This window comes from Botrytis sinoallii (genome assembly GCF_014898435.1).
Source record: "Botrytis sinoallii strain Bc 23 chromosome Unknown BSIN_004, whole genome shotgun sequence".
In the NCBI taxonomy this organism is placed as follows: domain Eukaryota; kingdom Fungi; phylum Ascomycota; class Leotiomycetes; order Helotiales; family Sclerotiniaceae; genus Botrytis; species Botrytis sinoallii.
The window spans coordinates 2,254,413-2,275,989 of record NW_024066031.1 but is presented as its reverse complement, the minus strand read 5'-3'; the positions used below and the strand labels follow the sequence as shown (position 1 = coordinate 2,275,989).

Here is a 21,577-nt window from a genome sequence, read left to right as displayed (position 1 = left end):
TGGTCGGTTTCAATGTTCCAAGGGAGATCCAATGCTTGTTCCTGACCATATCGTTGAGTTTTGAGATGGTTTTGATTCTCGAGTTGGACGAATTTTTTGCGTGCGCTGAGTTTTGGAGAACTCGTGGTGTGTATCTTACTGGGTACCTAGACAATCTAACTTTCGATTACTTAGTATCTAGACGCCTCCCAGCAGATTGTTTGGAAGCTTGAGTATACACCCGTGGTAGATTTTAAAGATCTTTTATTGTTGATGATGATCAAAAAACTATATTTGGTTTGTTGATGAAAGCCTGGGTATCCCGTCCTTGGGTTTGCAAAAAGATTGCTCCGTGAGAAAGGGGGTTACCTACCTAGGTAGGTACTGAAAGTATGATAGTGATTCTCAGACAGTGAAGCGAATTTCGGGTTGGTACAGCTGCCGCTAGATTTCCGCTTTATCTTGCTGTGTGAGTGCGAGACTTGGATCAGTTAATATGACTTTTCTGTTCCGAGACCCGCCGAATGTTTTATTAAAGTTTTATTCCTGTAAGTAGTTCATCTTCCCCTCCATTTCGTCCAAACTAGGCTTATATACAAGCATCCGCTTAGCTAACTCCTTTATCTAATACTGCCATTTCTGACCTATAATTTACATACAAGCATCGTTTTTGTATACCGAAATGGCCACGATCCAAACATCATCAGCTTAATTCATTACAATACTTATCAAGAAATATCTTGCCTTGCATCCTTCTGATTCTTTGTCTGAAGATCTTGTCGATCGAAAGGAAGACTTTTGTGAAGAGCATCTTGTATAGGTATCTAAATTGAAAAGTAGAGCCCTGCTACTCAGCTTGCGGCTGGATCTCGCTTGAGGAACCTAGATATGTTATCCACAACTCTGAAGATTTCTGAGAAGTGTATGGCCGCTGCAAAAGATCTGGTCTTTGGCGTTACTGTTATTGATGCGGTGACAGTTCTCTTGCCTGGTTTCATGTTGATTTTGTCGGATTCGTTTGGGTGGACGAATTTTGACTGATTGGGGAACGGTGAAAAGGGATTTGTCAGTAGATTATTCTTGAGATTTTTAGTATTGTTATACCATATTGCTCTGCTCTTGAATGTTTATGATACTTTACGGTATCACCTTACGGAGACCCTGTGATCGTTCTATCGGACATAAAAATCTTGAAATCAGATCTAATCTTGATGAGTAATTGAGTGAATTAGAAATGACGGGGCTAAATCTATGAGCCTGGTATCCTTGCAAATATTCCTTACAGCTGTGTATAATTCACCAATAGAATATTGAAAAGGGAGAGTTATTAATAGAAAAATAAAGCCGATGAGACTTATTTCACAAATCTGTCACCTAGCTTCGCGCACTCGAAAGAGCCCATAACACCTTCTTAATATCCGCAAAGCCATCTTTGTCAACATTTACGACAGACAAAATTCGCAATGTCTTCGCCCGAGAAAGTCATGGCTTCCTAGCTGGCAAGGTCAACCAACTTTGTGGACTCTACGGTTTCGAGACAGTCAAATATTTCACATCTCCGACTTGCGAAAATGTTTTTCTAAATTTGACCAACCAGGAAGGTAGTGATTGCGATGTTACCGCAAACATGGGGTTGAAAGATGGCTGCTTCGGAATCAGGGGCTGTCCAGTATTCAAAAATCGGGTTGACCTGCTTGGGAGACGGGAATCGAAAGCTGATCTGTTTTCTCAAGTCATCAAATGGTTCCAGGTATGTCCGAGGAAGAAGCTAGACAAGTACCGGAGATCGTCATCTTATGCTGACGGACAACCTTTAGGACAATAGCGCGAAGCTACCCATGAGTTATAAAGAGGAAAAACTTTATATTAGTCTAAATGCGAAGATGCAATGCTCGGGAGATCAAGACCAGAAATTTGCGGACGAATATGAGACTTTCATGATCAAACGAAGCTAAAATCCGCGGTCATCTTGTGTCCAAGGATCGAGTCGGGGTCGTTGTTTCTGGAACAACATCAAACTCTGGTCTCCCTAATGATATAGCACAGGTAATTTCACTACTCCCAGTACTTTGTCTCTATTCTATGTTTTTCAAGGCTAACACGTCGCTTAAACTTTTTACAGCTCCATATCACCGACAACAATACTGGCCGCGGAATAAAGAGGGCTAGAGAGGAAGACACGGATATGCCTGACGGCGATGTGGAAGTGCCACGAAAGCTAAGCAAACAAGGAAGAAAGAGAGCGGCAAGAAGAACGAACATATTAGCGATCGTGGCAGGTTCCCAAGATCAGTCCACGCAAAGATCATCGTGAGGTTCGGCACTAGGGTTTCCCTCAGTGTAGTTTTGCCTTCAGCTGGGGATAATCAATATTGTTCCAGTCTCTGGACTGTTGCTGCGATAAGGATTGATAATTTCATAATTAAACTGGTGTCCAACGATCACTAGTTCTTTTGAAAAAAGTTATAGACTTTGCAAGTTCGAGGCTGAGCAGCGGGCAGCGGGGGTTATCATATTTGTAACATATACTTCAAGATTTTATCAGATCCCTCTTTTGACCATCAAGTGATTTTAATTATATTAGCTCTAGGAAGTTCTACTACACATACAAGCCCGTTCTCATCATTAATCTTATCTCTGTGGTGTCCTCCTCGAATTAGAATATTTCCCCTTTCATACTTCGGATAATATCACAATCCGGGGTTTACCCGTGATTTCCACACCACAAGATAGGTACCTGTGATTTATGTGCTCTCGAATGGTTTCATGTTCCATGCAAATATATCCTATGAACAAACCTTTATCAATGTGCTAATTCAGGACTTGAGATCCAGATTTCGTTCTCATCTCTGGACACTATTTTTCGGGAACACTGTGAATCTTGACGGTATAAAAATCTTGAGATTATGCTGAGCTTGTTTTATTTTATCACTTGGCCTACCTAGGTAGATGACCTGTTGAATCATAAGGTAATTTTTGTTACAACACGGAAATTAGTCTATGAGAGCATGCACAGTTGTCTTTCACGTGGGTTATGGAATAGCAAAGTTTGTGGTTAGGTAGTATTGATATTCATGTTATCCTAACAAAAGTCTTTTAACCGAGTAGACTATGAGATCCCTTCAATCAACGATGATAGTTAATATCTTGATTGATTTCAACTCCGCCAACCCTTCCCCTCAGACCAAACATCAATCTGTTTACTGAATTTCTTCAAACTCCGCTATATAGCTCTAGAGACCAGTAACTGTAGCCCCGGGCTTCTCCCAAAGTTGAACTTCGGCTATGAGTATGTTCCTATACATCACCACCAGTAGTGTAGGCTTGTTTATTCGCTTATTACAAGAGATCCTTGGCTTCCATATCCTGCATGTCTATGTTAGTACAATTTTATACCTCAAGCTTTAGCTAAGTCTGTGGATTGGGAAAGCTTACCTTGAACCATTGAACAAGCTTGAGTCGAGCATTGACAATTGCATCGTTTTGTCTATAGAAAGCGCCATTTTCATCGCTTCTAAATTCAGGGAGAGTCTTCAAAGATAGAGAAGCTGCCGTGGACATTCATGATGGCGGTATGGATATTTCGATCGGAGTAATGGATAGTATCCGGACATCAGTGAGCTTGAGAGAAATAGTGAGTCTGTATTGGAGCGATAGTACGCCTTCTTCTTTGAGCAAGTTGTCATAAAAGATTGGGCACATCATATTTGCAGTTGTGTGTGATGAAAATTGTTTGAAGGTTTGAAGTACTGATTTGGTGGAGAGGTAATTTGTTTGATGACTTTTGGATTCTCGATGACTTTGGAAGCTGGATGGAGAAGTAAACTGGAAGATACAAGATTTAGAAGCTGTTGGAGAGCAGCAGTGTTGGGTGCTAAGTACTCAGTAGAAGGAGCCTTTCAAACTGATGAAAACCACACCAGCGCCGTATATACAAGCAAACCGTACCAGATTACAAAGATTGACAGAAGTACGGTCAAATGAGATGAGCATGAATCATCTTGGTGCAGTATGACCGTACCAAAAATATGATGGATACGGAATCGCGCTTTCGTTGATTCACGCTTCACATTTTTCATCTTGACCAAAGTCAAAGAAAGGACATTCACATCATGAGATATGTTCGAAGTGTCGATGTAAATGCCCTCATCTTTTTCGTAATTCTGGGTAAATGAATCAACCACATGAGATACACATAAAACTCTGATTGTGATAGTGGCACAGAAACACTACTTGATTAGCCAACATATCTTATTCATATATCGTATTAGGATATACTTAAGTATCATCGCCGCTGTGTGCCTCAAGACTTTCTTGCTAGACCCTCACGGAATATGTACTCATTCGAATCATGCAGCAATTAAAAATCAATTTGGGAACTACCCTTTGGCGTTGTTTCGAAATTTAAATCGAGTCCCTGTGTTTATATACTATTTATATTGGGGCATCATAGTGAACTTCTGTTGCGTTACTACTCGACTTTAGATTCGTCAAATTGCGGGTAATTAAAATGGGGCAAGGTTTTCTAAGCGAGTGTGGACGAGACGAGAACAACGACATCGGTCAGCGAAAAGTCTTCATCGGCGTTGCCCCCCAAAGAATAAAATATCAAATGAAACAATCAATATTATATTTTATTTCTATTCTAAAGATAGTACTTACAGCGAGCAAGCTCATCTGTGTAGGATATCTGGTCCAACATTTTACCATGCGAACAGGAATGTTCGTCGACGCTGTATGAAGATAGATTCAAGCAAACTTGTTTATTAATAATAATACATATATCAAAAGAAATCGACATTCAATAAAATAGTATAAAGATAGTATAAAATAGTATAACGCAATAGTTTAGTACCTTACATCACCCAAGACTATCGACCCGTTTTGGAGAAAGCGAATTTCCTTGATTTGATTGTGTTGTGCTTTCATTTCAAGATGCATGCCCTCTTTCCCTTGCAATGTTCAGTTTTTTTTAGCTTGCTTTTCAAGCTGTGCTTCTATATATTTTTTTCTATTAACTTGTTGTAGATCTTGTGATTTCCAGTTCTCGTCTCATAATTTCTACATTTGTTGCCCTTCTCCCTTGATTCTTACATACTTACCCATAGATATATAGTACCACTACCTTGGTGTTCAATGATTGCGTCAAGAATATCAGAGAGTTCATCTCGCTGGCTTCTATACATTTTTACGCTGCCTCACATAATCGCTAACACATATCCCTTGCTGAGAGCAAACCAGTAAAACTATTACACAGATTTCTGCCAGTCATGTAGAGAAAGATGGAGGGCCGTACAAAAACGTATTGAAGATATCTGGGTCGATTAGTCCTTTAACCGTGTCAGGCCATTTGATTACAAATCAATGATAATGACTATAGTCTTTATTCATCTTTGACACCGTAGCATCTAATTTGCACATTGTACCTCCAGTTGCTTACGGATCCATCAAGAAGTGATGTTCACGGGAGATAAATAACTTTTAATGGATCTAAAGAAAAGAGACTACTGCCGCTCTTCTACCCTAGCTATACTAAAATCCACAGAAGTACAGCCATGTTAATTGAGCGTGATAATCCGATTAGCCCTACGATGACCGTATCAATATTACGGTGGAAATGTTGATTGGAGACAACTTTAAGTTACGTCTAAATTCGAACCAATTGGCCAAAGGCAAGGACAATCACACCATGAAATGTCAGTTTTTTCTTTTTTTTTGGTGTCACCATGGGATGTGGAAGTCTTTACAGCACCATGACTTGTACTGCTGCATTATTTCTTAAGGAACTAAAGAGCTAAAACTATGAACTTGATTGATCCATTAGGTAGTTGTAGTGCCGAGGTACTAGCGCTTGTTCTTGCACAGTTGTATGATCTCTAGCCTCAGAGGGCCTTCGATGAAACGTTTTCGCGTGTATAGATGGATCTTTACAATTCGGGGTTAATTGATGACTAAAGTCAGATATAGAAGATGTGAGATGCACATAGTGTCTGGAACTCGGAGTAGCCCGCTGGACGGCAAGAGAGCGTGCCCCGCGTACTCCATCTGCTCCCCTCGCCTGGCACCTCTTCGATCATATAATCTTTGCTTATGTGATCAGAGCTTTAGTCAATCAAAATCTCTATAATTTATAGTCAGCTTCCTTGCCCTTGAAACCTTTCATCTGATTTTTGGACTTAGCCAAATTGTCAAAAATTGTTCAATGACTGTAAACTGTGCCCTGAAATCTTTTCACTTCTATTTATTGTAGTAATTCGTATTGATATATACCGTTTCGGGTAGAAGTGTAGACTTATTAAGATCGAAAATCCTTTCCAAAGCCGCATCATGTAGCCCAGTATTGTTCTAGAACCGAGGAGATGAGAAAAATAGTTAGAATCACCCCATGCATCAAGATCCGAGGAAATCATCAATCTTCAAGAGCGAAGTACTTTGATGCTAGTCAGCGAGAACAATATTAGTGAAGATCAATCCAGCTCACATTATGCCTCTGGATGAGGTTAAATTCTTCCCCCAGGAGAACTCCTTTTGTAGGAGTGCCGTGTCGAATTTTTGATGTCATTCGCGTGAATTTCCTTGAAAAGTAAAACCTCTCTGTGGAACATATTAAAACGATTCGATTGCTCCAACTGAATGTTATATCTGGGCGTCAGCTTCGACAAAGCCTGTTTCAAATTATTATACATATCTTTTGCCGTAAGATTATGGCAACGAAGCGCGGAGACAGATTTGGATTGGTCATGTCAGATGTGGAGAAATTCTTGCTACCCCCCCCCTCGCTTATTGGTAGTATTAATATTAAATTAATGCGGTTTTGATCAAAAAGAGAAGTACTTGTGGTGCAGCGGTTAAGCTTGACAGCTCAACAAACACCAATCTCGCCAGTTGGTGACAACCGCTCTATACGTCCCAACGTGGCCGTCCGAGGATAAACTGACTATCTACTTGTAGGTAAGGATGCGTGACTACCTAGTAGTTGCGTCCAGATATAATGTCTGCGCTCAGGATTAGGATTGTCATGTTCAGATTTAGGGTGCACTAATCAACGACTTCCCCAGAGAAAACAACTACTTTCTCTTTTTTTTTTGTTTCTTTTTCCCTAAGATATGTATTTTCATACTATTTGGTTAATTCATCGAGCTGCCCAGTAATCAATTCAAGAGACTGATCCGTCAGTTTGCTTATCATCATTTTTAATTTCTTCAATTAGACGTAGATTTTGTTAGGTCCATCGATTGATCGCTTCAGAAATTATTCCTTGGTAGTGGAGAAAACGATTTTGGGCGGAATCTATTTAATAAGGCTACCCATTGTTCAGTCCCACTTATTCAACTTCGCGGTCTCATTTTTGTGGGACTTTATATCATGAATGGCGACTACAAACTCATCCACAGCATAATTGGATGTGCAATTCGCTACTAGTGAATGCAAGCTAGGTACTCTTTCCAAGTTGAAAGATTGCTAGTAACACCTGGTCATTCAAATGTTGATACTCTTTCGATATGCAAACGCAGAATTCACCTACAATCATAAAGTCACAAAGCTGAGTAATGTTCATTTCTATGCCCATCAAACATGGTCTGTGAATCTCTCTGAGTGACTTTTGAGACCAGTGAAAAGTATTTTCATCCTATACCTGGCCCGGAGACCTCTTATTAGTGGCTGTGTCCTATCTCTCTACAAGTTTCTGACGAAAGATGGATGTGCTATCTTTGGCTGATTTTCTGCAACATTCATGGCCAGTTGTGCCATCAGTCTTCCTCCCCAAGATGTACTCTCTTGCCGTTAATGTATGTGGATAACCTTGTGTCAATCTTGTTGCTGCTTGAAATTTAGATTCACTCTAGATGGATAATGCGTGATCACTTCCAATCTTCGAAGAAAAAGCCTCAAAATTGCCTCAAATTCACCAAATTTGAAAGTCAGATCCATGGTAACCGATCTCAAGCCGGTTCAACAGATTTCCTCAAATCCATCCTTCCATAGTTCACTCCGCCTTTCCTCCCCAGGCTGTATCTTTATGAAACTGAGACTGTAGGTAAATTTCTATAGCTCTTGAGATTAGCGAACTGTCGTTTCCTACCAGCCAACAATTGTCTTAATATCTTGTGAATTGTCCCGAATAAGTACATATTGCAAGCACCTTGAAATTATCCACTGTATGTCAAACCAAGAGATTCTGATAAGTTCAACTTCAATACTTTGATATTGGGGGGTGAATTCGTGCCGCATCTAATCAAAATTCACTCGCAGGCCGCAGCTTCTAATTTCCTTGATTTTCATCAACAACCCGGGAAAAGCCGCTTCTCTCTTCAACAAATTTTCCCGACTCCTCTTTCATACAGCAGTCTCTCTTCAAAAGTCGCATCTTTCTATTGTTCTTCCATTTCAAACATATCAGCAGCGCTGGATAGCAGAATACTTTCCTGCGCTTTGTTTAGCAAGTATTACATTCTATCAGAACACAATCCATCATGAATTCCAAAATTATAAGAGCGATATATTAGCTCGCCATCTTGCAGAGAAGAAAGCCAAGTTTCATAGCAAAGTTGAAGCTTCGATCAGGGAGCTGTATACTACCTGCCGAAAACTAAGATGCGACCGTCCTATCTACTTCCTCAAAGATGGTAAAATTAATGTCAGGCTCGCTGGATCATATGCTTTCAGCAAGGCCCCAGATTTCAAATCAAGAAATAAGATCATCGATGTTGAAAAGGCGCGCCTAGATGTTACTCAACAAGCTTTGAGGTGGATTGAAGTAAGGGCTCTTAATTCCATCTAACTCAGACAATTTTCCTGACTATCTATAGCACAACCCACCTCCTCCATATTACTGGAAGGATTTTGAAGCTGAGAATACCTTGGTGGATCTTATTTCAGAACTGGCTCTGGGTACCTACGAGAACGATACCAGACATGAGGAAGTTCAAAAGGGCATGCTTTACTTACAGGGTAAAATTATGGCTAAATTGTGTGAGCGCTTTAAGGGAAAAAAAGCAAATGAGCTAGATCCAGCCAAGTACGAACGAGCTCTGAATATCTGTCGCTTTGCACGACTAGCCGACAGAACTATTATCGGGGAGCATGCAAACGATAAAGTCTCCATGGCTCTCTCTGAGGCAAATACTGTATACACGGTGAGTTGCTTGCGTTTTTTCAAAAGTATACTGACTGATAAATATGACCAGGATCAATCTCAACAGACTGGAGCAGATTTGGTAAGTTTCTTATGAGTCCACAAATCCTCCCTACTATCTAACATTTCAATTAGAGTTGTCAACTACCTTTGAATAATGGCACCACTTCAGTTCCAATGACGATGACAGTATCTACAAACGAAGGAACAAACGAATCTGCCTACGGTGAACAAGTAGCTGCAGATGTCAAAAATGAGCCAGTCTCCGAATCCGATGCACCCGCTCCTGACACTCTCGACGAGTCAGCCTCCGATCCCGACACATGCACTCGTGGATTTATACTCAGAAACTCCTTGGTTGAAAGACGGTTACCTGGCATGAGTATGGAAACAGTTGTTAATTGGATGGCAAAATCTTTCAACAAGTATTGTGATTATCACAATGATCGTGTTAGGATGCACATCATTTCGACTATCCTTTCGAAAGATGGTGATTCTTTCGTGTCAAAAGTAGAGGAATTGGGCTCAAATGTCTCTGTCAAGAACGTCGAAGTGATGGAGCTCATCTTGCAATCGTACAGCTCGGAGACAGTTAAGCGACTTTGGGATTCAAAGCGTCGTCAAACTTCCAAAGGTCCTGGGTCATACGATCTCGAGCAATTCTTGAACATGTGTGACAGCGGCTTGCTTCCTATCTGCAACGAGATCTCAAAGGAGTTACCTGGACATGCGAACTTATTTCTCAGCCATTTCCTGAATTGGTAGAGAAATGGTATGATGAGTAGAGTTTTAAGTCTTTCCGTTCATGTCGGAGATAAGACTCAGGAATTTATTGATAGATTGCTGAAGCTTCAGAAGATCGAGCTCTTACCCCTGATAGATGCTGTAATAGCTGAAACTGACGGCAAGCCTGTACCACTTTTGGAATCCTTCTTACGCTGGAACAAAAACAACATCGCACAGAGACTCTTAGATTTTGACGCTTGTGGTGAGATGAGCGCGCTTAGCCTGGTCGAAGCAGCCTTGGATCTCGGACATTGGAACATTCTAGGAGGTATTCGATCCCTCCTCATTGAAGCTGAGTTTAATGGCAAGCCTGACCACTTCTTCCGCCAACTTCGCAAATGGCAGAGGAACAGGTCGTTCCAATATTTACACAGATTAGATCAAGTCACATCAGATAAATCTCCCGAGTTCCTGGATCTGGCTCTAAAGATGTGTGAAACTGGTCTTATGAGACACATCTCTGAAAACAGAGAGTTGATCGGAGATCGGCCATGCGGCTTCTTCGATGACATGTTCGGAGTAGCAAGAATGATCGTAAATGTAGAAGCAATCGTCGTGGCTCGAGGTGAAAATGGAAGCTTCACACGGGATTTAACACCAAACCTCCGACCAAGACTTCTCAGTACATCACTTTCTTATAAACTACAAGGCTTGCCGGCATGGATGGATTCTATTTGTGGAACAAGAGACGGCACAGATCCAAGTCAATTGGAGTTTGAAGAGGTTGGATGTAGTGAAGTTAGCAAGTTTGTTAATTTTTCTCTAAAGTTGTACGGCTGGGGTGTCCACCGCTGGGCTTTGAACAATGAAGCGTTCATTGGAACAGATCTTGCTTTATTTTTTAATCAGTTGTTTCACGTGGCTGCTGTTCTTGAGAACGGGTCTACAAGTCCTGTTGTCCTTGAGGCAATTGAAGCAACCAAGAAAATCATGTCAGGCACACCTGCAGCTATAGGAACTAAGGAAATTGACACAAGTGCATCATCCAACAAGTCGTCAGCTATGGTCTCTTCATCATCTGATATGGTCTCTCAATCACTTCAACCTTCACCAAATCCAGCCTCCACTGTTGATTGGCAGCGCAGTCTTTCAGGATCCAAGTTAGCAGCTCCACCAAAGACAGCCTCCACTTACAAATGGGAATCCAATTACGCAGACCCCAAGTCATCAGCATCTTCCAGTGAGCCCTCTGGTTCTTCTGATAGGAAAGGAAAGAAGACCGACACAGCTCCATCCGACACAGCCGAAAGCACCGGAATAACCATCCTAGCCCGTGGAAAGTGTGCCAGATGCTCTCGCCTTGGAGCCAAGATATTTCCTCGTGGTAAAATACTTTGCGAAGAATGCAGACCCTAACCTTTTTAATCAGTATAAAAATCCTAATTCATCTATCTTTTCGCTACTGAACGGGATTTCTAATCTTCTTTGTACCGGGAGATAGTACGTTCCGGATCGTGTGATCAGCAAAATTTTCTCCGGTGGCAATCTTCCTCTTCATGGGGAGTAAGACTTGCGGTATTTTGGTGTTCAGAGTCTATGTTTCATTATTTCATTTTTTTCATTGTTCATTGTGTCTATTGAGATCTGGAGATGGTGTGGAGATTGTATTTCATTGTGCTTTGCGAGTGAGGGGGGTATTGACTATGTTCAATGTATGGCAAGCTGGTTAGATGGCGATGAATAATGATGCAGTTGAGTGGTATGAAGAGGTTACAAAAAGGCAGAGACTGAGAACGATTAAGCTAATGTTACAGGCTATTAATTTGGATGAGAATGACGAGTAATGTACACCATGGGCGAACAAATACACTATGGTAACGAAAACGATAGTTTAGATTACTACCAAAAAATACAAAAAAAAAGATTAAAATGAATGTTGAATGATTGCCCTGAGAATTTTGGTGACTTCCGAAACAATGCTGGAATTCTTGGTTAAGTAGAAGTCATCGTGCATTTGTACGAGACGATTATGACTTGAAACCGATGATGCAACTATGACCGTACGCCTAATAATGGGATTGACAAGACTTCAAGTCGGGAAGCCAACTTGTCCACCACCCAACTTCAGCAGCCCAACAACTTCATAATCTATTTGAAATACGACTGTTCGACTTGCCCACCAGGAGCCTTGTCAATTCCATTACTAGGTATACGGTTAGTCCTCTCAGGCAACGGTTATGATGTAGTTTCCAATCAAGGATGCGTGGTCATATGCATTTGGTTTCCAGAGACCCTGCAACGACGTATAGACTGGGCAAGTTTCAATTTTCTCATAAAATCTCGGATCAAATGTAGCAGCTCATGATCACAAACGATAGAAATCCCATCGAATCATTATATGGCACCCAATATCTTGAAGTAGCTGGGAAATGGATCAAGGTGAAAGTGTGTAATATTATGGTGGTCCAAACGCGAGGCACGAATCAAGCAAGTATAACAGCCTCAAAATGATATAGAACATTGTTCATTTAGCTACTGAAGTGGCGTTACTAACGTACTCAAAATCTCTGACTCGCAGATCTTTGACCTCGAAATATTCACGACGTAATACAGAGAAAGAAAGAAATAACCCAACCCCCGCTTCGAGGTCTGTAGATCCACACAATCCCCATCCATAATATCACTTCAGTCTATCACTATTTTCGTACCAGTTCGGTCCACTAATATCAACTGAAGATTTGTTATCTTATCCCTCAACCTCTGCTTCGTCCGTCATTGTTCTTTTCTTGTTCGGTTTGCCGAGTAAAGCGAGTGGTTTTGTGAAATCTGACAACTTAGACTTACGGGGATCCTGAAGGGTGCGGGATTCAGAGCTTCGAGTGTTAGGATTACCAGTATCGAAGTGCGAAGGCGAGAAGTGCGAAGACCAGATGTTCGTGTGCCAAAAGAAGCGGTTCCGAGATCAGGAGTGCGAGCGGAAATGCGAGTGTCAAAGGGGACCGACGTCTTTTCATCGCCTTCCTCCGATGCTTTTGTATAATCTTCAACTACCATCAAGCTTCTTCTTTTAGAAGGTGGCAATTCGTTTGTCAAATGTTTGTCTGCTCCCATTGCCCGACTCTCGATGTTTTGCTTTGAACTTGATTGAGACTGGGACTTCCCATCTTGAAGGGGTTTGGCGTCGACAGTATAGCTACCATGTTTTTTTAGTAGAATAGTCCCCATCATTGCTGTTTCCCTCCATTCCCAGACCGTCTTCGTCTTCGTCGCCTGAAATTCTCTTTCTCTTGCTTGAAGTTTTATTTACCAACAACGCGAAGCTTCTGCCGTCTAAACTCTTTGCTGTCACTTCCTTCGAAGTCTTCCGCTTCTTTCGAGAATGCTCGACGTTCATGTCATCATTGGCATTTGTATTGACATATCTTTCAGGGTGCAGGGCTTTTGCTGCTTGAAACTTAAGTTCCTTAATTTCAGTCTGTGTCATTTACACAAGTGAAGAACTGGGGGGACTTACGGCAGCAATTCTCATTTCAGGGTTGCTCACTTTATTGGAAAGTACTTCATGTAAAAGCTAGAGATGTATCTGATTAGTGGTGTCATCAAGTCTTGGTTAACACGCTCGAGGCTTACTGGACCAAGGGTCTTTCCGCCATCAATCGACGTTGCCAAGCGTAAACGATGCTCCATATAAGCAGAATAGTTGTCGATCTCTTCTGCAGGTATACCTTGGACATTCTTAACCATATTTTCGTACGCATCCACAAACGCCTGTTCTTCTTTCGCGCCCGGAATCCATGCTGGGTTTGGATTTTTCCGCAATTAACTATGTTAGCTTGAGTCTTTTCTGTATCATGATGTCATGCAGAACTTACTTCCCAGAAGGCCAGTACTTTTATTGCTAGATATTGCTTCAAATTCAGGATGTCTTTGGGGCTGGACGATGAAATATCTTTACGCCAGGTGCCGATATTATGAGCGACGTAACCACCTCGAATACTCAACGAGCCAAACATTTTATCGTCCTCGGAGAAAAATTTCCATTGCATTCGAAGGCCTTCTTCTAAGACCTTTCGATCAAGTGCCCTCAAAGCAGTGTTCTGGGCAAAGGCATATTTCAATCTTGATTCTGACTTTTTTGATGTAGTCTGTGGCTGCTGCGAGACCGTCTTATCTGGTTGCAAACTCATGTTCGTTCAGGTGCAGCTTTTTGTTTCCTGAATGGCTAAGTAATTGAGGTAAAAAGTGTTCAGTGGCCCGTATTAATTTGTCAAACCAAAAGCTTGTAAATCTCTTCGACCTCGTTATCAATCTATCAAGCAGAAGACAATACCCTCAAGACGTGTTACATAAAACACAAAAGTACCGCGGCTTCTGTTGCCGCGTGGTCGAGCGCGAAATGGTAGATATGAGTGAATTTTCAAGGCCAAATGTTGCCAATACCTAGGTAATTTAATAAAAGCGGTCAGCTACTCTTGGATTTGACCGTTAAAAGCCAGCTGGAAATGCTGCTACGTGAGTTTTGAATAGGATTCAATTCACCTACAGTTTCATGCCCATCCGTTCACGCCTAATAATTCACATGAATCAATTGGATATTGCCGTTCACGGCAACAGAATGGACAAAAATCGTGGAGACTATGATCTGATATCCTCAGAGAAAATCTATCTAAGCAAAAGAAGAACGAAGAGATGGCTAAAATGAAGCTATTCTCATTTGTCAGATACACGAGACTTTCAGCAACGGATCACCTATGCCCTGCCCGGATCAAGTGATTCATCGACCTTCCTTGAGCGAGATGAGATGAGAATCTTGGAATCCGGTAGGAAGAACTGAACCTTTCATAAATAGCAAATATGCACCACCATCCACTATAAATAGTTACCAGTTCGTGCGTTCCTAGTATATCAAAGGTCCCCTGTGCTTTTATAGTAGAAAAGTCTAGTTCCTCGAGCATATTTCTATTCTCCTTAATCCTGCGCTTGGTCTTCGGGTTGTCTTATTCCCCTTTCTATCCAGCTATATGGCTACCAGCTATATGGCTACCAGCTATATGGCTACCAGCTATATGGCTATCATCTATCAGAATCAAAGAAACGAGCTTTGAACGAGCAACATCTGTATTCACTCCATCTTTTCATATCAAATAGCCATCTTTGTCAAAGACGCTTTCTATTCGTACATAGTTAGACCCCAAACACAATTTTAGAATATAGTAAAACATGTCTTGAACCACGCGATGGTCTGATTCCCAATATCATTGATTGTATCTATTTCGATCTGGTGCCCTTCACTCAAACCCTCTACGCGAATGTGTTCATCACCTCCAGATACGGAGTCGGTTTCTACATGCTCTACAACTCCAATATCAGCACGATGTATAATTTGAGGGTAATCAGCCGCTAAAAATTCTATTCAACTTATCATTGATAATCTGACTTCAATTTCCTCACAGATTCTATCCAGTGTTTCTAGAGGTTTGTCCGGGGATTCTGTGAAGAACTTTTCAGGCAGAAGATAGGGGCCTGACGCGTTCGTCGAGTTCTCTTCCATGATTGCTGTTTTCCATAGAGATAGACGGACGGTATCAGGAATAATTGAGGTAGCAGATAAGACTTGGAGAATCTTCGCGTTGTGGTTGGAAGTGGATTTGTCGTGGGCGAAAATGATGTCAAAGAGGGCAAAAAAGAATACTTCACGTGCACTGATTTACTCCCATTAGTCCACATCCCTGCTTCACCATAATTTCGCACTGGCAATTCCATATGATGAGTTTACTTGATCCGTATAAACAACCGCAGATGCATATATTAGCTGTCAGATCCTCAGTCAAGTTACGGGATACAGTCTGAGATTTCCTCGTCTGGATTCTCTTTCGCTTCGTTGTAGCGATAAGCGATGCTTAGACTAATATATAAGAATCCGTGGCGTTTCATTCTTACTTGAATTCCAATTTCAAGAGATTGAACTACCTGATCTTCAGAATTCTACCTCATAGTATAACTATGATCAGAAGCCATGAGTAGAAAATAAAGTACTGGCAGTAAGCTTACAAGGCAATTCAGAAATTCAGAACAATATAAATCAACGAAATACCGCGTATCTATCTAGACATGCAATATCGGGATCTGTTTACGAGAGTGTACCATCGTGTATAACCGCGTGATGATGTTCCGGACATGCGTTCTCAAATACATTATGATGGTGCTCTCACCATATACCTCCTTCTATCTCTCTATATCATTCGAAAATGCCAATCAAACTTCATCAAGACTTTGAAACAGCGGCATCCCGATACCAGGAATTCATAGCGCCCTTTATTCCAGACGTACAATCAGAGCAACTCTCTACGCCTACTATCTCCCCAATCAATTCAATTCATTTCGCTAACCCCGTCTTAAACCATAACCTTACTATCGGGAAGAGGTATAGCGATAACTACTGCAATCACACTAATATCATAACACGACACCTAGTATAGTCGACCATTCCCAAGTATTCCAGCTAGCTTCTAACACATTGAGAAAGATGCACATATCACCATGAAATTCATAAAGATACAAGCTTTAGCCAACTATAAAACAACACGAATAGTTTTAATTCACATTGAACCTACAATATAACAAAAAAAGAGTCCCGATCATAGAATCTACGAAAGGACATCTAAATATCCGCAGTGTAAGAAGCTAAGTTTCAACACGGAAAACATCACGAGTACTAGAACCAAAACCTCAGCCTTCGAGTTCGGAATCAGGTACCAATCCCAGATTAAACTCGATGTTTCTTTGCCGTCGATTTCTTGGGATTCTTTTCTTGCAACAACATTGCCGTCTGATTTTTTCTTCCCTCTATTCTCATTATCATGTTCGCTATACTTCTCAATTCTTAGCGGTCCAGAAGTTGCATGACAGTGCAATCCCGAGAATTCTTAGAGTCAGAATATTCTACCAACCACATGTAGTTTCAAGGGTGTATTTATGTTCAATATCATATGTGGGTGTATTGAAGATTTATGGAAGTTGTAGCTGAGGAATATCTGAAAGAATTGAATGCTTGTCGTCTACGGAGAGAAACGGGCATAGGATTCTTCAGGCCTTTGTGTCTTTTCTTCTGACATCATTGCGGTGCTTCAGTTGGTAGCAGCTGTCTGTATGAAAGAAGCTCCCTAGGTCGTTTATAATGTAATCAGATGGAAGATAAACGTAACCGTGTCCAGGTTTTGTTACTTTTAATTAGTAGGCAGACCCGTATACGAACGGGGCAAATTGACCACGGTGAGGAGCAGCACTTGCACAAAAGATTCCGCTTCAATTTACCACCACATCGCACTAGCAGTTCTAGGAAGATTGTTTATTTCAAGATGAGAATATCGGTTTTCTAAGCGAGTACATGTGTCAACTCCTTCCCCTCATACCATCTCTGAACGTTCTCAGCTTGTACTTCATACCAATCATTCATGGTACCTTCTTCCACATAACCCATATGCGGACTCAACAAGACTTTGCTGCTTCCATCCTCTCCCCATTTTGTGCTTCTCCACTGACTGTCTTCTGGCAAAGGCTCTAGATCAAACACATCCAGCGCAGCCCCACGAATGTTTCCCTTTTGCAAAGCGCCCAGTAAGGCTTCCTGTTGAACAAGAGGTCCTCGTGATGTGTTGACAAACAAAGCACTCTTCTTCATTAAATCCAAGTCCTTTTCGCCTACTATTCCTCTGGAACGATCACTCAACACCAAATGCACACTAACCACGTCGGCCGTGGAGAACAACTCTTCCTTACTCACAACCTTGAACACCTTCTCTCCATCCTCATCCTCAGTATCAAAACCACTGTCTCTAGCTTGTTGATCGGCAGTTTCTTGAGTCAAATTCGAGCTCCATGCTATAATCTTCATACCGAACGCTGAATACATGATCTTGGCTACATTTGTGCCCAATCTGCCTAGCCCCAAAGTTCCAAAAGTCTTTCCACTCAATCCAGTTGCTAACGTTGTTTGCCAGCCACCTTCCTTGACTATTCTATCATCCCAGGCTACATTTCTCGCAATTCCTAAAATCAAGGCAACAGTATGTTGCGTGGTGCTATCTGGTCCTCTCTTTGATTTCCCCGAGGCACCGGTGACAGTAATTCCAAGTCTCTTGGCGGCTTCCATATCAATACCCTTATTTCTGCTTGCTGCATTGAGGAGGAGTTTGAGATTGGGAAGTTTTTTTAGGAGTGATGCGGGAAAGGGAGTCCGTTCTCTCATAGATGAGATGATTGTGAATGGCTTAAGCCTCTCCACCAGCTGATGTTTGACATCTTCCGGAGTTGAAGGGTCATTGTAAGGTAAGAGGGTATCTGGAAAAGTGGTAATCTCAAAGGTTGACTTGAGTGACTCGAAATGTTTAGAAGCAATCTCTTGATAATCATCAAGAATAGCCAATTTGATGAGTGGCCGAGGTACAGGAGGCATAGTGATATAAATGGATAGCAGGTACACCAGTATTGAATTGTCTAAAACCGAAGCAATGCGGGGTAAAATGTGGGGTGACGCTGATATGAAGGACCAATCAATATGTCAAAAGCAGGGGGAAGAGGACTAGCAGAAGTGTTGCTTTGGATGAAGTTATTCAAGAACCCTTCTCGGCGAGGCAATATGTGTAAGATTTACCAATCAATGATTGATTCATAAACAAGCCTTAAGTTTCCGAGAGGACGTGGAAGTAAAACCGTGAGGTCTGCATATCCGAGGTCGGAAGCAAGCATCCACACGAGAGATGATGAATGGGGGACGTTGCTTCCCACCCCACGATTATCCGCTTCGTAAATTAACTGGAGAGTGACGGTGGGGTTCCTCCTAGATCAATGAGTACCACGTGAGTACCAAGTGTACACAATAGAAAATTATGTTCGACCAGGACAAGAGCACGGGTTTACTTTGATCAATTTAACCTGGCTCCCTGGGTACACCGTGCCAAACCGAGAATGCGCAAAAGTCGGCAATGCATGATTGGAGCGCATGAAGATTCAATCCTCTTTTTTTACTTCTCTTGGTCGGGCTCTCTTCCGCCGACAACTTGTCTTGCCCCACCACTATTTTTGGCGGGGATATGATAGTATATCTCAGTATGTACCTCGTTTTGTACGCATTGGGGATTGGGTTGATGGCTTGAACACGTATAATTCGTGGAGAACTTCTGACAGAACACAGAACTGCCTCATCTCATTGGAAAGGGTGGGTGGTCGCGGATAACTCTACTGCACGCTATTGGAACCGTGGGGTCACTTGACAAATATTGTAATTACCACAGGTGAATTCTAAATACTTTAACTTCCTCTATCCTCCAAGAATATACTTTCCCCAAAGACAGAAAAGCAGCAAAAATGAGCCCTTCAGCAACAGAAATCTCACAGACCACCATGGCAAAGCCTACCAAGTCTAACATTGGTGTTTATACCAATCCAGCACATGAACTGTGGGTTGCGGAAGCAGAACCATCGTTAGAAAGCATTGAGAAGGGCGATTCATTGAAGCCAGGAGAAGTCACAGTGGGAATTAGAAGTGTCGGTATCTGCGGGTGAGTTTCAATCTATTCTTCGGCACATAATCATTCTAATAGTCATTCCAGGTCGGATGTACACTTTTGGCATGCTGGGTGTATAGGCCCAATGATTGTCGAAGATACACACATACTTGGACACGAATCAGCCGGTGTTGTACTCGCAGTCCATCCATCGGTTGATAGTCTGAAAGTCGGCGATCGAGTCGCTGTTGAGCCAAACATTATCTGTGGTGAATGCGAGCGATGTCTCACTGGTAGATACAACGGATGTGAGAAGGTCTTGTTTTTGTCGACACCACCAGTTCCGGGGCTTCTTCGCAGATATGTCAACCACCCTGCAACCTGGTGTTACAAGATTGGAAACATGTCATTCGAAGATGGAGCAATGTTGGAACCTTTGAGTGTCGCATTGGCTGGGTTAGAAAGAGCAAATGTTAAGTTGGGAGATCCAGTTCTCATCTGCGGAGCTGGGCCTATCGGTCTTATCACCCTCCTTTGTGCTCGAGCCGCTGGAGCTTGCCCGATTGTTATCACAGATATCGATGAGGGAAGACTTGCATTCGCCAAGGAGCTTGTTCCTTCAGTTACTACGCACAAAGTCGAGAGATTATCCGCGGAAGAGGGTGCTAAATCTATTGTAAAATCCTTTGGGGGTATTGAGCCAGCAGTCGCTATGGAGTGTACTGGAGTTGAAAGCAGTGTAGCTGCAGCTTGTTGGGCAGTCAAATTTGGTGGAAAGGTGTTCGTGGTCGGTGTAGGCAAAAATGAGATGACACTACCATTTATGAGATTGAGTACCCGCGAGGTGGACCTACAATTTCAGTACAGATACTGTAACACATGGCCAAGAGCTATTCGATTAGTCGAGAGTGGTATCATTGATATGAAGAAGCTGGTAACCCATCGTTTCCCACTGGAAGATGCGATTAAAGCCTTCGAGACAGCAGCAAATCCAAAGACTGGTGCCATAAAAGTTCAGATCAAGAACGACGAATAGGGTCGATTAAGATGAAATCTAATGCAATTTGTCGCGATAGTATAGTGTAGACCGTTCAATTGAATATAATAAAAAGCTTTCTTCAAGTTGTGCGAAATGTGAAATGTAAAGATGAATTGGAGATATTAAACTCCTGCTTGAAAATAATAGGTTGATTTGTGCTTAGTAATCTGCAATTTCCACACCACGGAACGTTCCTAAGCTTCCCGGCGTCGGCAAAAAAGTCGACAAGCATTTCTCTCGCGATTACACTCCACCACCACGCACTTCTCGATAATCGACACCTCGAGTAACGCGAGAGTCCTTTTCTTTCTGTTTATCGGCGCATAGATTCCATAATGTCATTACATATCTCCCGCACCGTGCTGCGGCAATCTATGAAGGCTCCTGGAAGGGCAGCACGAAGATTTGAATCTACCTCCACTAAGGCCACCGAAGCAGCCAAAGATACCGCCGCAAAGGCATCAGAGAAAGCATCAGATTTCCAGTCGAAAGCTAGCGAAGGTCTTTCTCGTGTCACTTCGTCCGCAGGACCTGCTATCTCGGGTGCTGCCAAAAACCTTGGAAATGCCTTGGGGAAAATTGGAGGAAGAACCGGAAGGTTGATTGCCTTCATTGAGCGTAAGTTTCATTTTGCATCCGCATGCAGAGATGATTCTCCGGGGATTTTACAAATCAATGGCTAACTTTGTGCTCATAGGACAAATCCCACCAACCGTCTACTATGCTCGTGTTGGATTAGAGCTTTCCAAATTAGTTATTCAAGGTCAAAAGATGGCACCTCCGTAAGTTCAACGATGAAATGCTTCTTACCAAATTGTGAGCTGATTTTTGGCTTGCAGACCAGCCTCAACATTTCAATCATACTTCCAAAAGATCGTACAGGGTGTTAAATCCGGAAACCCAAGCTCTGCTTTCAATTCAGCAGCAAACTCCAACAAAGCAACGCCTACTGGTTTGCTCGAACAGATCCGAAATATCAGCAGAGCTCAGATGGTCTCGGGTGGTGTTATAGTTGCTGAGGTTTTGGGATTCTTCACAGTTGGTGAGATGATCGGTAGAATGAAGTTGGTAGGATACAGAGGGGACACTGGAGCTCATCACTGAGCGGACAGTGATAATGGAGCTGCGTGAAACGTGAAGAGAACTATCGGTGGGGTGAACGAAAAGGGTGTAGCATTCTTTCTCGACCGT

At 42.1% G+C, this 21,577-nt stretch overlaps 7 protein-coding genes across 7 annotated transcripts; 4 read left to right on the top strand and 3 right to left on the bottom strand.

The window, feature by feature from the left end:
* Window positions 1-1,230: 1,230 nt before the first annotated feature.
* Window positions 1,231-2,293, top strand: EAF02_003108 (uncharacterized protein; the record flags this gene model as incomplete). The annotated part of the gene is made up of 5 exons (XM_038899156.1): window positions 1,231-1,239; window positions 1,358-1,729; window positions 1,797-1,848; window positions 1,931-2,025; window positions 2,102-2,293. The coding sequence occupies 5 exons, from the start codon at window positions 1,231-1,233 to the stop codon at window positions 2,291-2,293; spliced, it is 720 nt and encodes a 239-aa protein (XP_038761444.1).
* A 1,025-nt stretch (window positions 2,294-3,318) lies between these two features.
* Window positions 3,319-3,540, bottom strand: EAF02_003107 (uncharacterized protein; the record flags this gene model as incomplete). The annotated part of the gene is made up of 2 exons (XM_038899155.1): window positions 3,319-3,345; window positions 3,415-3,540. 2 exons carry the CDS (start codon window positions 3,538-3,540, stop codon window positions 3,319-3,321), a joined length of 153 nt encoding a protein of 50 aa, XP_038761443.1.
* A 5,063-nt stretch (window positions 3,541-8,603) lies between these two features.
* EAF02_003106 (uncharacterized protein) lies at window positions 8,604-11,257 on the top strand (the record flags this gene model as incomplete). The annotated part of the gene is made up of 6 exons (XM_038899154.1): window positions 8,604-8,617; window positions 8,671-8,737; window positions 8,790-9,116; window positions 9,168-9,197; window positions 9,251-9,786; window positions 9,901-11,257. 6 exons carry the CDS (start codon window positions 8,604-8,606, stop codon window positions 11,255-11,257), a joined length of 2,331 nt encoding a protein of 776 aa, XP_038761442.1.
* Window positions 11,258-12,587: 1,330 nt separating this feature from the next.
* EAF02_003105 (uncharacterized protein) lies at window positions 12,588-14,028 on the bottom strand (the record flags this gene model as incomplete). The annotated part of the gene is given in 6 exon segments (XM_038899153.1): window positions 12,588-12,674; window positions 12,686-13,111; window positions 13,149-13,316; window positions 13,356-13,412; window positions 13,472-13,638; window positions 13,797-14,028. The coding sequence occupies 6 exon segments, from the start codon at window positions 14,026-14,028 to the stop codon at window positions 12,588-12,590; spliced, it is 1,137 nt and encodes a 378-aa protein (XP_038761441.1).
* Window positions 14,029-17,216: 3,188 nt separating this feature from the next.
* On the bottom strand, window positions 17,217-18,296 carry EAF02_003104 (uncharacterized protein; the record flags this gene model as incomplete). Its single annotated transcript, XM_038899152.1, has 1 exon — window positions 17,217-18,296. The coding sequence occupies one exon, from the start codon at window positions 18,294-18,296 to the stop codon at window positions 17,217-17,219; it is 1,080 nt and encodes a 359-aa protein (XP_038761440.1).
* A 911-nt stretch (window positions 18,297-19,207) lies between these two features.
* On the top strand, window positions 19,208-20,383 carry EAF02_003103 (uncharacterized protein; the record flags this gene model as incomplete). Its single annotated transcript, XM_038899151.1, has 2 exons — window positions 19,208-19,401; window positions 19,453-20,383. The coding sequence occupies 2 exons, from the start codon at window positions 19,208-19,210 to the stop codon at window positions 20,381-20,383; spliced, it is 1,125 nt and encodes a 374-aa protein (XP_038761439.1).
* Window positions 20,384-20,721: 338 nt separating this feature from the next.
* Window positions 20,722-21,490, top strand: EAF02_003102 (uncharacterized protein; the record flags this gene model as incomplete). The annotated part of the gene is made up of 3 exons (XM_038899150.1): window positions 20,722-21,004; window positions 21,084-21,168; window positions 21,226-21,490. 3 exons carry the CDS (start codon window positions 20,722-20,724, stop codon window positions 21,488-21,490), a joined length of 633 nt encoding a protein of 210 aa, XP_038761438.1.
* Window positions 21,491-21,577: the final 87 nt, after the last annotated feature.